This window comes from Vespula vulgaris, chromosome 15 (genome assembly GCF_905475345.1).
Source record: "Vespula vulgaris chromosome 15, iyVesVulg1.1, whole genome shotgun sequence".
In the NCBI taxonomy this organism is placed as follows: domain Eukaryota; kingdom Metazoa; phylum Arthropoda; class Insecta; order Hymenoptera; family Vespidae; genus Vespula; species Vespula vulgaris.
The window spans coordinates 3,766,215-3,783,187 of NC_066600.1; the positions used below are offsets into that span (position 1 = coordinate 3,766,215).

General features: G+C 39.1%; 1 protein-coding gene across 3 annotated transcripts in view; it reads left to right on the forward strand.

Annotated features, from left to right (window-relative positions):
- Positions 1–241: 241 nt before the first annotated feature.
- Positions 242–16,973, forward strand: part of LOC127069424 (opioid-binding protein/cell adhesion molecule homolog) — a 57,041-nt gene continuing 40,309 nt past the window's right edge. For 2 of the 3 annotated variants that reach the window (XM_051006445.1, XM_051006446.1), the window contains exons 1-2: positions 332–378; positions 14,603–14,655. In XM_051006445.1, coding sequence (XP_050862402.1) covers positions 347–378; positions 14,603–14,655 — 85 coding nt within the window. In that variant the 5' untranslated portion in view covers positions 332–346. Of the gene's footprint in view, positions 379–14,602; positions 14,656–16,973 lie in introns of all 3 variants that reach the window. The other variant, XM_051006447.1, reaches the window with a different exon arrangement.

A 16,973-nucleotide genomic window follows, 5' to 3' on the forward strand; every position in this document is an offset into this window, starting at 1 on the left:
AATTAACAAGAATCATATAGTATATATGATATAGTATATATAAACTCGACTATAATCGATTCTTAATTTTGCGAATGAGTCGAGTGCGAGAAGAGGGTGTGTATATCTCGAGGAAATGGGATAGTTTTCTTGGTAGAGTTGTGAAGTGGAAAAAGTAAATTTAACGTGAGCTCAGAAGTAGGAAAAGTAAACGTATGCGCCGGCGCGCGGGTTCCGCGCGTTGGCGGCAAACCATGAGAGAGCGGTTTGGCGTTTGGGTTGCGTCTAAGCGCCAGTTGACGTAGACCCGTCGTCGACGTAGCAATATGCTTTTCGTTCTCGCGATTCCGGTGTTCTCCATCGCGACATGGGCATCCGCGCTGATCGATCCGTTATCAGGTAAATCGACAATGTGCCGACACATTGATATTCTCTGTCTTTCTCTCTCTTTCTCTGTCTCTCTCTCATTTTCTCTCATTCTCTTTCATATACACGCAGACAAGCACACACGAAATTACATATCGCTTTTGCACGAATGGCACAATAAAGTTCTATTCTGTAATTTTTGCTCGAGGAAAAATAAAAACGTTTTATAAACGTAATCCGTTTAAAAGATCCGTAAAAATCGTGAAAATGCACGAAGAGGATCCTTTATCCTCGATCAATCGTTATCAATTTTAATCATACAAATAGTCAGATCATTAACACTTCTTTTTCTTCTTTTCTTTTCTTTCCCTTCTTCTACTTTTCTTTCTAACAGAGAGAAAATTAAATAATCCGATGTGAGAAAAATCGATCTTAAAAGATCGTGTTTATCGTGAACGTCGAGGAGAATTATCGATCTCTTGATCAAAATCGCGAGACAATTGTGGCTATCTCGATTATGCTGGTGTCGCGAGTAAAGACATTGAAATGGAAAGCTGCATACTCTGCATTGTTCCACCTGCGACCCTCCCTCTTTTCTTCTTTCCCTTCGTTGCTTTTACTTCGATCTTTTCTCTCTCTTTCTCTTTCTCTCTCTCTCTCTCTCTCTCTCTCTCTCTCTCTCTCTCTCTTCCTCTCGTTCTCTTAGCGGGCGGCAAGCACGGTTGGCAAGTATAAATTATCACGGCGGAAGTTAGTCCAACGAACTCTCCTTATCCATTCGTACGATAATAATTACTCTCTCTTTCTTGAGCGACTTCCCGGCCGGAATAGGTTCTTTAGTCGTCGTCACTGGACACATTTCGTAGATCGTGCTAGGAACGTGGGCTTCGTTTATTTGCATCCTCCATCTTCTTACCACCAGCAGTCCTTTTTACCTCCGATTTCATCGACTAACAATAGACTTCTCCAACATTCTTTTTATTTAGATACTTGGAAATTTTTAAGACTTTGTTTCTGGAATAACAAGTGAAATCAATTCTCAATCGTTAACTCGTATTCCAATATTTCAAAGAATTTTTATCGTATGATATTGGAAATTTCATTGAGATTGCTAGAAACAATTTTATTATTCACTCAGTAGCTATCTATAGAATGTAAAGAAACGAATACATGAAAATGGAAATGAGAACATAAACCGTTGGATTTGAAAATAACTTATTGGAAAACGATCGTTTGACTTGTTTTTGACAATAATATATTTTCGTTAACAGGAGAAAGAAATTTTATGAACTAAAAAGAAAGTGAAACGACGAAGATATTATTGGCTGGCAAAGAATATGAATGGCTAATTAGTTTTATCCGGTATTATGAAATCTTTCTGATATATCGATCCTCTTATAATACTCTAGAAGAAGTATGTCACACTTCTTAACGATCTTAACGATTTTTTAAATGACAAGAGAAAGAGAGAGAGAGGGAGAGAGAGAGACAGAGAGAGAGAGAGAGAGAGAGAGAGAGACAGGCAATCTCGTTAATAGAGAGAGAAAGATAATTGCGTCGATGCACGCTCGACTTTGCCTCGAACGCATCAAATTTGGTGGCTACGCAAACGATGGTGGCCTTTGAACTCCTACTGTCACTTCCAACTTTTAATTACTACCGGTAGTCGATGATTGACGTGAAAGTACATTCGATTTCAAGTTGGTGTAAAAGGGTTTTATTCCAATCGAGCGAGAGAAGGAGTTCCGACGTAAGGCCTGTGTTATTCTTTCGCGAGTAAATACAGCCTCGTCATTTTTACAAATGATACCGATGGTTACTCAACCGTTATATATTATGTACTTAGGTTACATAGATATACCTACGTATGTACGTAAACTGAATACTTTTAACGTATATGACGCATCAATTTTATCGTAGGATTCCAAACAGAATAGAGACGAAGTTCCAAACGATATCAAATCTATCTTCTAATAGGAAGAAAATTCGAAGCTCGAAACGAATTATCATTCCGTTTTCGGTTTTGTAAATCAATAGGGTTGATAACGAAGCCAGGCGTTTTCCCGACGGTTTTAATACGGGTCCGTTTAATCGAGAGACGATCCTTCCCTCGTCGATCGTCTTCCTTAATCACGCGCGAGATTAATTAGTCCTCTGACGTATATGATTGGTAAACAGTGTAATATTTGCCGGGGTGATTTCGCGTTTGATTGCACCTAATTCGCAAACAGCAAAGCACCGTTAGTCGACTCACCCTTCGTCTATTTGTAGTCGAACCGTTGCTGCAGAGGGCATTGACGTTAAAGCGAGAATTTCACTGCGTTTCGCGCCTCGGGAGGACCGTGAGAAGGTCGAAAATCGAAAGCACGTGCGAACGGACTCTTGGGAGTAGGAACATTGTGCGTACAGGACAATACATGCGTTCACGTTCTACCTAAATATCGCGAGATAGCTAGTACGTGTTAAGTGGAAAACGTACAGAACAGACACGAGAACATTATATTTTCTTTCCATTTCAATGTTGGTGTTGGTGTTACTACCATACATGCTGTTGGCTTTATACACGACGCGGTTGAATCTTTAATATCGGATTCACTAATACCTACCCGTTGAGAGTATATATGAATTATACTGGAACTAACACGAGGAGCTGTCTGTTTGTAAATGCATAAGGGATAAATGTAATATGGTTATTCTACTTAAAATTTTTTCGGCTCTTTGATTATTTCTGTCGAATTATATATATATACATATACATATATATCGGTGATCGTCTACAATTAACACATCGCACGCTTACCTAATGCTTCTTATATTATTTTTATATTTATATAATTGATCATGTCGTTTTATGTAGATTTAGATTTTAAGTGGATTAGATGAAAAATATCTATGATAAGTGTTAAGAAAGTAACGATAATTTTTATCTGGTACAGTGTTTAACAGTGTGTTAAAAGGAAGTTTCATTGATCGTAGAGATATCTGAACGATTTACTAGTGCGTAATAATCAAAGAAAACGAAAAAAAAGAGATATAAGGAAATAAAATGAAAAAAAAAGAAAAAAGAAAAGAGAAGAAGAAGACGAACATCGACTGGAATGATAACGTCGTTACGTTAGAATTTCACGTTAACGAAGCAGAGGTAGTTTTTAAAGGAAGGTACGAAAAATTCAGTTCAGAGCACTCAAAGCCATCGTTAACGTTCTCGTAAGAATCAGCAGGTTAGTAAACGATACTAAACGGTCTCTGTGATATCCGTGTCGTGTATTATAAAATATAATTAAGAATTAGGTATCTCTTTAATGAGTCAAACGTACCGTGAAAAGAAGAGTGTATCCAATAGTTGAAGAAAATTCATGGAGCAGAAACGCATTGACGTTTTACGAACGATCGATCTCGTCGAACGTTGCAAATGCCTCTGTCGATCGTTCGGACGGGCATAAATATTTATTCGACGTCGTTACGCGTATGTACGTTAATCTGCGGATCGACAAGCTTAAAGAAATGCCTTCCGTTATTCCATAGCGAGAATTCGTAGCTTTCGTGCTTGGTTATATTTTTCGTGGGAATTCTCGATATTCGATAGAAAAGCACCTCGAATGAAGAGAACGAATGTTGGAATAAACAGGAGTATAAAAGAGTGAAAGAGAGAGAGAGAGAGAGAGAGAGAGAGAGAGGGAGGGAGGGAGAGAGGAAGATAGAGATAGAGAAATCCGCTTGGTCGCACAAACATTCCAAACATTTCCTACCCTCTTACATATGTATATTACATTTTGTTAGTTATATAACACAGACGTAAAATGTATTTCCTTTGCGGAGAAGTCATACTATACGAATACAAACTTCTCATTGAGAATTCTACTCGAACGCGATCGACCGTTAAGCACGCGTTTTCACGCGCGAAGAGTTGGATTGTTTAACCGTGCTTTCATGCTTTGTACTAGAGAGTTTACGGATCTCTCTCTTTCTCTCGGTGAAAGAGCATCGAGAGACACACCGGCATATAAGCGATAGGATCTCCAAGTACGAGACGTACAAGTCGCGCGCATCGCATGTTCGCACGGGTAAACCTGTAAATTAGCAGGCTGCTTTGACTTCGCTTTCGCGAACTCGAGTAACGATCTTTTAACTTCTCTTACGAGCTTGCCTACGTTTCACGACGTGAAAGCGTAGTTTTCTTACCTTATTGCATCCGTCTTATATCTTAACGGTTTATTCCTTCTTACGTCGCTAATCCTTTAAGAAGATATACGTATGCTTTTCGTTTCTTATTAACGGAGTCTTCTACGATTTTTTTTTCTTCTTTCTTTTCTTTCTTTTCCTCTTTCTTTCTTCTTTATATTCTCTTACATTCCTTAAAAATTCATTATTTTATCATCGATTTATCATTGCATTATCGTACTTATATGATGTGCGTTATTGATCTTACGCTAAAAGGATTAGAAGTATTATCTTAGTTGCCTCTCGTATGATTAATCAAAAAAATTAGGAAAGTTTGCCTAAACGAATGGTGTGTCTTCTCCTATCGGTATCGGTTTGCTCGATCACGATTCGGCTCTAGGATATTCCTAGACCGTAATAGTTTCGTAGGAAGGTTTACGCTCGAGATATCCTTACTCGCATCCCGCAGTTTCTATCCATGTGCATCTCTTTCCCTATCGTCGTATCTTAACTTTCCCACAAACCACCAGGTCTGTGCGGCGCCCGCACAAATTTCGTAGTTAATTAGCAACGATGAATCGCGTTACCTTTGCAAAAGACTCCCTCTCGGAAGAAGAGTGCTTATCGTGGATGCGCTTATTACCTCTTACAGTCTTTTTCTTTTCTTTTTCTCTTTTCTCTCTCTCTCTCTCTCTTTTTCTTCTTTTTCTTTCCCTTCATCTTTTTTCTTTTTAATCGTCAATGCACTTTTTTATCAGAAAGTGCAATGAGGTCTCTTCATTTTATGAAAAAAGAATGAATAAGATTTGAGGTTGAGTTTTCTTTTCTTTTTTCGTCCTTTATCTTTTTTTTCTTTTCTCTTTTTCCATGTATTTTTGCGCGTTCTCCGCTCTTAGTTATTAATCGTTGACCAACTAAGGCTTCTACTAATACTTTTCATCCCTTTCGAAATATATTGTTCTATCTCAGTATTCATTTTTAAATCATATTACGGTTTTTATTTACAACATTCTAAAGTAAAATACTATATGTGGTTGTTTAATTTATTGACAAGGTATTTCGAAAATTTTGCGTTAGATGGATAGTCTCTGAAAAAGATTAACTCTTTGAAAAATTCGTATACATGAATATAACTTTTTATAATACTTTCAGATCAGACGTTTAAAATTTATTTTCGATGTTTTTCAATATACTTATTAAAAAGTTATGAGCGCTGCATAATAAATGTGTTCAAAAATATCATCAAAAGGACTTTATTCAGCAAAAAAATATGTTATTAACTTTCATCCCTAATATTTTCATACGAAGTCTCTAAAAACGATTTTTATATTTAATACTTTACATATATACATATATTCATATTTGCATTAAAAATTTGAATATGTAACAATAACGGGTAAACATTAAAACAATGAGTTATAAAAAAAAATCGAAAATTATTGTTTTCATTAAATTGTTATATTATTTATCATAGAGACGTTGTCTAATGATTTTAAGAAATGTAGGTGAAACAATATGAATTATCTAATGGAATTTCCACACACATAAGCTTGATTATATTTCAACGTCGGACATCTTCACCGTTTCCTACAAGATCCGATTCTTTAATCTATCTGAAGTAAAATTGAAGAAAAAGAAGAGATTCAAAAATTAGAACAAAAATCTTGAGGCGTTCTCCTATCGAGCTAGAGCGCGCGTGTGCTCTCTCTTCTTTTCCCTTACACTCGTCCTCCTCCTCCTCCTTCACGCGACGTAATCAATCACTTCATTTCGTAGCTTCCCCGATGAAAAATCACCGAGTCTGCGATAAATCACGGTGCAAAGTTATGAAATATCCACACGCGCATGGCCGGCCGCTGACCGAGACGATGCGTGACCACGATCGTCTTACCCTCTTTCTCACTCTCTCTCTCTCTCTCTCTCTTTCTCTCGCTCTTCTTCTCGAACATATTATAGAAGGCTTTTTCACATGGACTCTCATCCGATTCTCGTAGGGCATATAGAAAGATGAGGAAAAGAAGAGGAGGAAGAAACGTATCGGAAAGAAATGGATCCTCTCGATAGCCTCAGCGATGAAATTGCGATTGTATGAGTTGTGAGCATGAGAGATAAGTAAAAGAAGGAAGCCTAAAACGAGATCAGCTCGTATGAATTTCTCTTCTCTCTTTCTCTCTCATTCTTTCTCTTTCTCTTTCATTTTTTCTCCTTTCTCCATCGACATCGACGTTTGAAAGTCTTATCCGTCCAGTCTTTAACGCTGAATTTGCTTCGGATATATCAAACGCTTTAGCAAAATGAATGAGATGTAAACAAGTTTTCTGGCGTTCCGCCGCAGATATTACATTCTAGTCGGCTTTGGCTTCGTCCTTTGTACCTGGAGATAAATCGCCTTCAACGGCTAGCAAAACCGATTTATCGTTACTCTTCGAGACTACGCTACTCATCCTCGTTATTGGCTGAATGTAACGAACCTTTGCTTTTTTTTCCTCTCTTTCTCTCTCACTTTCTTCATATATTCTTCTTTCTCTTTCTCTTTCTCTTTCTCTTTTTTTCTTTCTTTCTTTTATTTCTTTCAGTTTTGTCCTTTTATTCTTCCCATGGATATTATTCTCTCGTTTTGACACATCTTTGCGAATCTCTGCGATTGATTTCTTTCTTCTTTCTTACATTTCCCATTTATAAACGAACTCGTTTGAAATCCCTTCGCTTGTTCTTTTATTTCTTCGTTCGTTCGTTCGTTCGTTCGTTTCTCCCACGTCGTTCATAAGGAACCGATGCAAGAAGAAATATTTAGAAAAGAAACGTACTACGTAAGTTCTTACATACGTCAGCATATATTTACATTGTCTTTACTCACGGAAATCGTTCGTCTTCTTCTGGTAATACGTAAAATGACTTCGACCAACCAAAACGTCTCGTTAGCACGGTAAGAAAAAAAGAAAAAAAGAGAAAAGAGAAAGAGAGAGAGAAAAGAAAAAAAAAGAAAGCGAAATCATAAGGAGGGGTAGGGATAGGGGAGGATGAGTGGGGAGGGTTTGAGGGGTTAAAAGACGGGGGATAGCGTTTTCTTGTTAGTAAAACAAAGAGGAGAAGCAGTTAAAAGGGGAAGGAGTATCAAAGGGAAGGAGAAAGCGCGAAATTTCCATTCGACTCCGTTTCCTTTCTGCTCTTTCCTATTCTTATCTCTCGTCGGCCGCTCGTTCTCTTCGCCCGATCCACAGGATTTCTCGGTACCTTTTAATTGGATTACTCTATTTAACGATTCCGTGCTAGGGACAAGTATCGAGACCGCCTGCAAACTTTCTCCCGGAGAGATATCCTTTAGAAGAAAAAGACTTTCTAGAAGAAGAATTCGTTCCTTTCTAAATAGTAACGTTGGTAAGAGTAACTGTGACCGGCTGAAACAATATTTTTTTCTGTCGGCACGCACCCTAACAATACGTCCACGATATTTGTACGTTGTGGTATTTAACCAACCCCGTTATGCCAAAGGATGTAGTTGTACGATTCGTTTCCCTTAAGAATACCCCACATATCCCATTCTTCGTCCTTTCGTTGCTTCTTCTAATTGAAACACACAGAGCTTTCCTCGAGCTTTCGCTATTTTCTCTCTCTTTAGCGTATCATCGAGACGAAGAAAGAAAGAAAGAGAAATAGTGAAAGAGAGGGAGAGAGAGAGAGAGAGAGAGAGAGAGAGAGAGAGAGAGAGAAAGAGAAAGCTTCTGGTAATAGGGCGGTGCGATACCGAGGCCCAATTAACGGCTTTTCTGGGGCAAGTGTTTAAACTTAAGTAAAGGCTGGAAGCTCGCTGAAATACGAAATTCTCGCAGTCTGATTAACTTCACCGCGAAATCAATGAGTAGCAGCCAGAGAAAGGAGGAATGGAAACGTAGAAGAGAGGAACAGGACCGAAGGCTATAGGGACGGAGAGGACTATATAACTACCCCATTATCAACCTCATTAAAGGTACCACCTACCCCACCGAACACCTCATCCTAGACTCGGCTAAACTCTCGACCGCCCTCCCCTTTCTCCTTCCATCACCCTTTCGTTCCCGATTTCAGTGGCGCGAGCTTCAGTCCTCGACATGCCAACTATTTTATAGTCGGTTATTTCACCCCAATTAATTAGTACGTACACCCTACCTCTCTCTTTCTCTCTCTCTCTCTCTCTCTCTCTCTCTCTCTCTCTTCCTCTTTCTCTTTGTCTTCTCTCTTCTATGTTCTATATTATTGACACTTTTTACTGGCCAGTGTTTTCGATTATTTCGTGAAATTAATTTGATGTTATTTGTATGACTTTTACAGATATTACATCCTATCTCTCTTTTTCTCTCTCTCTTTCTCGCGATACCCCCTCTCTCTTTCTCTATTTTATTTTCATTTCCCGTTTTAATGAAGATGCGAGAAAATTGCCACGTATGACCTAGCTTAATAAAATAAAATTTTAAACGGTAGCCTAGTCTCCATTTAGTCTTCAATTACCTATTCTTTTTAAAGCGTAAAACTTGTGAATATTTCATTAAGACGAATGTGTCGCTCTTCATCTCGTTCGCAATGAACGCAACGATCGAAGTGACGATTCGATCTGTCATACGACTCATTCGCGTTTCTCGTTCAGTCGACGAACGCAGTACGTGCCCATTTTCATATATTCTTGCGGAACGTACGTGACTCGGATGTCCGTGCGACGATCCGTGCTGGTTGTAAATAATGGAACGGTTTGCTGTCGCTTCAACCATAGTATTCTTCCGCCTCGTTTAATCCCCCTGTCCGCTTCGTAAAACGACGTAAACCACGAAAAAAGGGCTTCGTTGAATCAACAATGTTACTTATTAGTAACACTGTTGTTTCTCCGGCTAGGTATTATTGATTCACAGAATTATTCTAGAATATCCTTTTTATGTTCTAACCCACATTACGTGAGCTCTGATTTGACTTTGGTTAAGATTAGAAAGGACAAGAACGGAATGTAGATAAATCAATTCCATCGATATTCTAGGTATTAATAGAATATATTTTCTTATTATAAATTTTATTTTATTTAGTCTTATTTCCAAGAAAGGAATGTGAAAATCTTCTCCAATTCTCATCCTCTCGCTTTTCTTTTTCTGAATGAGATTCTGAAAAAGATTGACCCTTGGAAATAATCGTAGCATCTTCGCTCGCTTTCGCTTCGAGTTCGCTTCACACGCTCCATTTAATCCTTCACGATCTTACCTCACAGAAGACACCTTTCTACGTTTATACAGACAGAGAAGGAATAATCCCCTGTGACTAAAGCGAGCGTCGTTTAGAAATCGCGATATACACGAACTCGGAAATCGTTCTCGAAGAGAGAAATCTTTCATCGTACCTCGAGGATCTCTACGAGTTTATATGCACGCAAAGGAATCTTCTTTTTATTTTATTTTTCCTTACGCGTCATCCTACGTCAGTAGTTCAGAGTTACCCAAAGCATTTTCTATTTTATCCTCCTCCTTCTTCCTCCCTCGTTTCTCTGCCTTTTCTTTCTCTTTCTCTTTTTTCTTTCTCTTTTTTTCTCTGTCTTTTTTCTTACTCTTTTTCCTTTTCCCTTTTTTTTTCTTTTTACAGGATTTTATATACCTATACACACACATACATATATATAAAAATACACATACCAAGATTCTACATTGACGTCTCTCGTAAACTCTGAAGCAGTTAAAAGAGTCATTTCGTGTGACCGACGCGTGTACTTTGAAAGAAGAGATTGCGGTTTAGTGAAAAACAGAATAAAGGAGGTAAGGAAAAAAAAGTAAAGATAGAAAGGAAGGAAGGAAGGAAGGAAGGAAGGAAGGAAGAAAAGAAGTAAATTTATCCACATACGTTGCGTGCGAAGCCGTGCACGTTTCCGCTTCCACTTTCTTATGTAAAGCATTCCGTTCGTAAGTTATTCTCGTTGAGAATTCCGTAAATACTTGGCAGGTACCGGTAGTAAGATGGCGACGGTTAAGGGGGAGACCGTGAAATAAGAAGAAAAAAAGAAAAGGTGGATATAGTAGGACGATTTGAACGAAGCGGCACGCCCGACTCGTATTAGCGACGACAATCCTTCGTGGCGTTTTAATATCCTGCTTTAATATCCGCGCCGGGACGCTTTGTTCTTTATTCTCAGTCGATCGTTTGCTAGCGTTCTAGCTTTACTAGCGTCCAAGCTGACCAGCTGACCGGTGCTACTTCTAACCTATTCCTGGCCGCATCGAAACTCCATTTTCTACTGTCACGGACCATTCGTTTTTCCCTCGAGTCACCGCTTCGATTTGCGTTTCTCTTTCCCCTTATCCCTCTTACTCACTCACTCTCTCTCTCTCTCTCTCTCTCTCTCTCTCTCTCTTTCTCTCTTTCTTTTCTCTCTATCTTTGAAAGAGGAAATAGATCGTGTAAGATAAAAAAGCTCATCTCATTTCCTCCGTTTTAATACAAATACGAGATATTAGTCATTAATGATGTGTACGAGCTTTTCAAAGGCAAGCGAAAAAACGAGGTTTGATTAACATTCCTTTGAGAAAATCATAGTTATTATAACTATTCAAATTGAAATAGATTCGACCTTTTTCTTACTTAGATAGATAGAAATAGAAATTATTTTGATCCTATGGAAAAGTTATTTTCTCCATGTCACTATGTCGTATATGTAACTTCTTCGAAGAGGAGAAAAAGGAGAGACAGAGAGAGAAAGAGAGAGAGAGAGAGAGAGATGGAAGGAGACAGGGACAAACACAGAGACAGACAGAGAGGGAGCGTTTCCAGGACGATAGGAAGCAGGAATGTCGAGTCCATGGCGTGCCTTGATGTAACCCGAAAGTCCGGTCGTTGTGAAGCGGGGCATACGCGACTTGTCACTGATTTGCGTGCGTTCAAAGGGCAGGATCTGCGTGCTCGTGCCGTTTAATGGGATCCTTTGTGCGATATACCGCACGACTGTCGGCGGCAATAGGTGTGCGCACGTGTGTTTCTAGCACGTGTCCATTCGTTCGACTCTCACTCTAGACACGATTTCTCCTCGCGGGGTCATAAAGATTACCCTTGGTCCCTCCATGTTATTCTCTCCAATAATTTCTTCTTTTTTTTTTTTACCAATTAATATACCCTTTTTGAAAATAAATTATTACATACATGTACATATTATCTAGATACACATTTCTGATCTAGTTCAATCATTTTGCAATTTGATATAACTCTCTTATCGTATTCGAATGATTCAACGAAGAAGCTCAACGATTTTCTCTATTATTTTTCAATTTTTCAAATCTCGCATAAAGTAAAGGATTATTCTCACGAGATCCTATTCTTACAATAACTATAACGTTAGTGTTCTTAGAGATGATGAAGTAAAAGCTATGGATCAAAGCGTAGCACACCCTATGGAGATCTCGATTCGTGAAAAGACAAGATCACTATAATCGTTATGTTCGATGAAATAACCGGAACGCCTGCGTGGCGCCAAACCGATCCACCTGACGGCATCAAGTTTTCATTTGGTGCGAGATCGCGTGTCGCAAATTACCGGTATCCGGCTAGACCTCCCACTCTTAGACAGCCCCTACCAAATCGATTTGCGTTCGACGTTCGTACCTCCCTTCCGATGCCGACATAATAGAGAAGACGATACGTAGATAGATAATTGTCGTCAGTAGATGGACGCTCGACTACTTTGTTTCCTTACTTTCTTAGAAATTTCTAATACCCTTTAGAAATCCTTTAGATATCTCTAAGAAAGCTCGAAGGGGAAGATCTCGTTTCGAGTTATAAGAGGATTATCGCCGAATATACTGCTACTCTGCAGGAGCTTCACGAATTTCTTTCTTTTCAGAACTCTAATCGATTACTTTTCTACCACGGGGAAAAACGCGAGAGAGAGATTTATAAAGTGCACGGATTCACGCGCACGTGTCTTACGAACGAGCGGAAAATGTAAGGAAAAACGAGTGATACGTTCGTTTCTGTTTTCTATTTTCTTCTTTTTCCTCTTCCTCCTTTTCTCTCTCTCTCTCTCTCTCTCTCTCTCTCTTTTTGTTTCACTTGTTCCTTCTTTTTTCCTTTCTTTCTTTCTTTCTTTCTTTCTTTTTCTTTTTCGTTTATTTTTCTTTCTTTTTGTTTTTCTCTTTTTGTTTTTTATCCTTTCCTCCGACCTGGAAGGAAAATCTTCTTGAGAAAAATCTCTGAGCGTGGAAACGATTTTCCTTCGAACGACTTACCTCGACCCACCTGTTCTCCTAGACGATCTCACCTATTTCGTCGCAAGGATATAGGAGGCTTGCCGCCGACTAAATTGTGTTTTAAGCTCGAACTTTACGCCGCTTCCAAGCCAAGAGAGAGAGAAGGAGAAAGATAAAGAGAGAGAGAGAGAGAGAGAGAGAGAGAGAGAGAGAGAGAGAGGAAGGGAGAAAGAGAGAAAGAGAGATAACTTGCGATACTGTTATCCTTGCTAAGTGTCCCAGTCAAGACGTCCTACTTTACAAATCCTAAAGTCTGTGTCGATGTGCAATACATTTTACACTTTTCTATCTTTCTCTCTCTTACTCTCCCTAACAAGTCTCTTTCGTTTTCGTTTTCTATGCTCGACAAAGACAAAAGTCGTTTCTTTGTAACGGTATAAAACTCAGATGGTTTCTCTACGGCTTCGTAATGAGATGCATTAACTTTCGGTATAGTTCGTCAGCATACCGATTAATTATTATTCATATCCGGACCGTAGCTTCGAGAGGTGTGATCGTCCCGTGCACTCTGACACGAGAATTAGATATTTAGATGCGGCTTTATCGTGCCTTTCGTAAGATAATCGTTAGTTTTCCTCGTGTTTCTAGGAAAATACAATATTATAAGAACGTCGTTAGAGAGAGAGAGAGAGAGAGAGAGAGAGAGAGAGAGAGAGAGAGAGAGAGAGAGAGAGAGAGAGAGGTGCACCTCTTGCATATAATTTCGACTAAACATCCATCTTTCTAGCGTGAAACATCAAAGATCAGTTATTGCTATTAATTTAAATTTATTTTTTAAGTTTTATAAGTATACGATTTTTCTTTTGCATCTTATTTTTAACCATTCATCATCGTTACGATTGTCGATAGAATTTGATCAATTAAAAAGGTAAACAAGTTTATCGAACTGATATATATAGCTTTTCTTCGAGTAACTTTATCGTTGACTCGTTAGCATTGTTCATGCGAGATATCGTAGTACAGTTTCAAGACTCATCGAGTGGAAAGCTCGTCTAACTCTGATCTGTCTTCCAAGAAGGCATGCATCGAACTAGAGACATTTCAATGGTCGTTGATGTAACTTCGATCACGGGGAAGTAGTTTTAGTCCAATGAGTTCTTAAATAAAATCTGTTTAATATATAATTAATTTTATAATCATATTTCGCGACAAGCACATTTCAATTAATTATTTATGCTGTTCTTTTCTCTGGTTTCATTTCTTTTTCACTGTCTTCTTTGTTTATTTTTGTTTTTTAAATTCCGGAAACCAAATAAAAAGAATTAGAAGAAAAAGCCGTGAAAGGTAACACATATAGCGGTTCAAATAAAAGATCCTAGCGTTCTAAATGGGCTGAGACTTTCGACTCGTGGTAAAGTACAAAAGTTTCAACGGCAGTACCATCTCGATGTTACGGTAAATGGACAAAACTCCAACGTGGACTCGGTGTTTACTTACCTTAGCGTCTCACGGGATTAACGCTTGGCCGAAGGAGTCGGTGAAATTAAAAAGAAAATGAGCCGACGGTTTCGACCGCGCCTACTCAAAGATCTTTCCGCGGTCGCGACCCTTTCTTTGCCATCGTTGCAGGAATATAACGCGAGAACGGTTTCGCGGCCTTAGAACTATCTTTTAATACTTCGAAACGGTGCCGTTTATTCCACAGGGACCGTTGCTATGAACTCGCGAATTAATAGAATTTTTAATTAAAATGCACCGTAATTGTTCCGAGGAGGAAGGCGAAGAGTGAGATGGGATAGGAATGAGAGAAATAGAGATAGAGATAGAGATAGAGATGGAGATGGAGATAGAGATATAGAGAGAAAGAAAGAGATGGCGCGAGACTAAGAGTAACAAAAAAATTTTGTGTGGAGTACAATAGTGGAAAACCGAAGGAGAAAAAGGGCGCGAAAAGCGGATTGCGAAGGTAAAATGGAAAGAGAGAGAGAGAGAGAGAGAGAGAGAGAGAGAGAGAGAGAAAGAGAGAGAGATAGAAGAAAGAGAATGTGGAAAGAGGAAAAAAGGGAGACGGGGTTACAGATAGAGAGTTTATTACCGAGATCTGATTACAGCGGTCGTAGGGGATTTAATCTCGCGACTGTTATTGTACGCTGCAGGTGTATCGCTTAAATTTGAATGCACCGATATTGTTGTTACGTCCGAACACATAATAGTTTACCACGACCATTCGGCTTTTTCCACGGAGCCACTCGTTCCGCCTCGGTTATTTTTATTCAGCGTGATAAGTGGATTCCGTAAGCATCGATCCGTCTTATTCATCCTTGTCATATAAAGGAGAACGTAACATTTCGATTTTTGATACATATGCTTGCGAATAAGAACTCAGTTTTCACGTATCTAACTGATTTTTCTAAAACTAAGACGCTGGAGACTAAGATGAATTCTTCGTTTTTTCTCTTCTTTCTTTTTCTCCTCTTCTTTTTTTTCTTTTTCTTTTTACTCATTTCAAAGGAAAGAAAGTAAAGACGAATAGCTTGAGATTTTCCATCGAAATCATTCTTCGTACCTTTATCTTCGTGACATTAGCAGACGTTGGTCAGGTTTCTAAGTACAGAGTTGGTCAAAACTTCCTGGGTGGTTTTAAAAATCAATTGGTTAGTCTTTCTCAAGACATTACTGATTAATTTCTATTTTTCTTTTTTTCTTTTCTTCGGATTGTAAAATTGCAAGCATAGGAAAAATGATGTAGGAGTTTTTGGCCCACCTAGGAACTTTTGGCCCACCCTGTACTTTCCTCAGTTACCATTATGCACGAACGAATAACGAAGTAATCATCCCTCGAGCATATTAGAAACTCACTTATAGTAAAATGATTATCAGCACTCTCGTGCAATCTCGTTTCAGCGTTTTAACACGACGAACAATATAATTTTGTGGAGATGGTGAAATTGCGTTCTAACCATGGAAAACTTTTCTCCTTGAATATTCCCGAGGCTTTCGTCGTTCTCCAACCTTTTTCTCGTATAGATACCCTTGAAGTTACCATGATGCTCGCTTACGCAACGTCCGTCCTCGTTACAGCGTCACCAAAAACGGATTTTCTAATGAACGATATGACTCTCGTTATTCATTAGCAAATTGTTCGGGGGTGGCCATTTAACAAGCCAACAGCTGGAACTTCCCTTCTATATTTCCCTTCAGGCGTTCCATATCGATGAGAGAAATCGTCTATCGTTCATGCTTCGGCAACATATTTTATGATGACATAAACGGAAGATAGGCGATCATCGACTAACCGACCGAACGCGAACAGAAGCTTTCGCATGTGCTCGGATAATTCGTTTTGTTTCACGATTAAGAAGGGTTGCGATGGGTCAATCTCTTCTTCACAGCTTATTCCATAGAAACCTAAATGTATATCTATCCAGGTACATATACCTTTACGTATCTACATATACAGAATCGAGAACTATGTGGTCACGATTACCGGAAGAGGTTTGGAATCGCTAATCCGCTAGCTCTCTTTTGAAAATTTTTCTCCAGTAAAATCGATTCCCATTAAAAGTACGTGAGAAAGTATTCGTTTCTCCGACCTTTCTCTCTCTCTCTCTCTCTCTTTCTCTCTCTCGATCTCTCTCGACTCATTTACAGACCCATTACACGTTCAAACCACACAATTCTCTCTCTCTCTCTCTCTCTCTCTCTCTCTCTCGATCTCTCTCGATCTCTCTCTCTCTCTCTCTCTCTCTCTCTCTCTCTCTCTTCCTCTCTTTCTCTTTCTCGTGTCGAGAACACACTCGACTCGAGTTCGTTCAACGAACGATCCCTTCGTTGTATATATACATATATATATACCTATATACATACATAACATACAGACCAAACGTGAATTATGAAGCTTAATACGTACGAACACGAGATTTTCCAACTCGCGGAAGAGGAAATAAAAAGGCGTGACTCGACGGTAGCATGTACTTTAGTCTTCGATCCATGTCGATCGGTTTCGATCGTTTTCGATCGAAGTCACGGTGCGGTTTTCGAACGACGGGGCAAACCGATCGATGGGACTCTCCCCGTAAGTTGTGTTGACTACGTTTGCGTGTGTATCGCGTGTTCGTGTAACGCGTTGTGTACCGGCAAACCTATATGTCCGTTCGAGAATAGGGAAAGCCTTGCTAGTACAGATAGGTGCTGGCGAAAGACCACGATAACGCTTATCTGCTTCCTGGATTTATTGCCAGCGCAATGAAAACGCAGCCGACGAGCCGCTCTTCCCTGCCCATT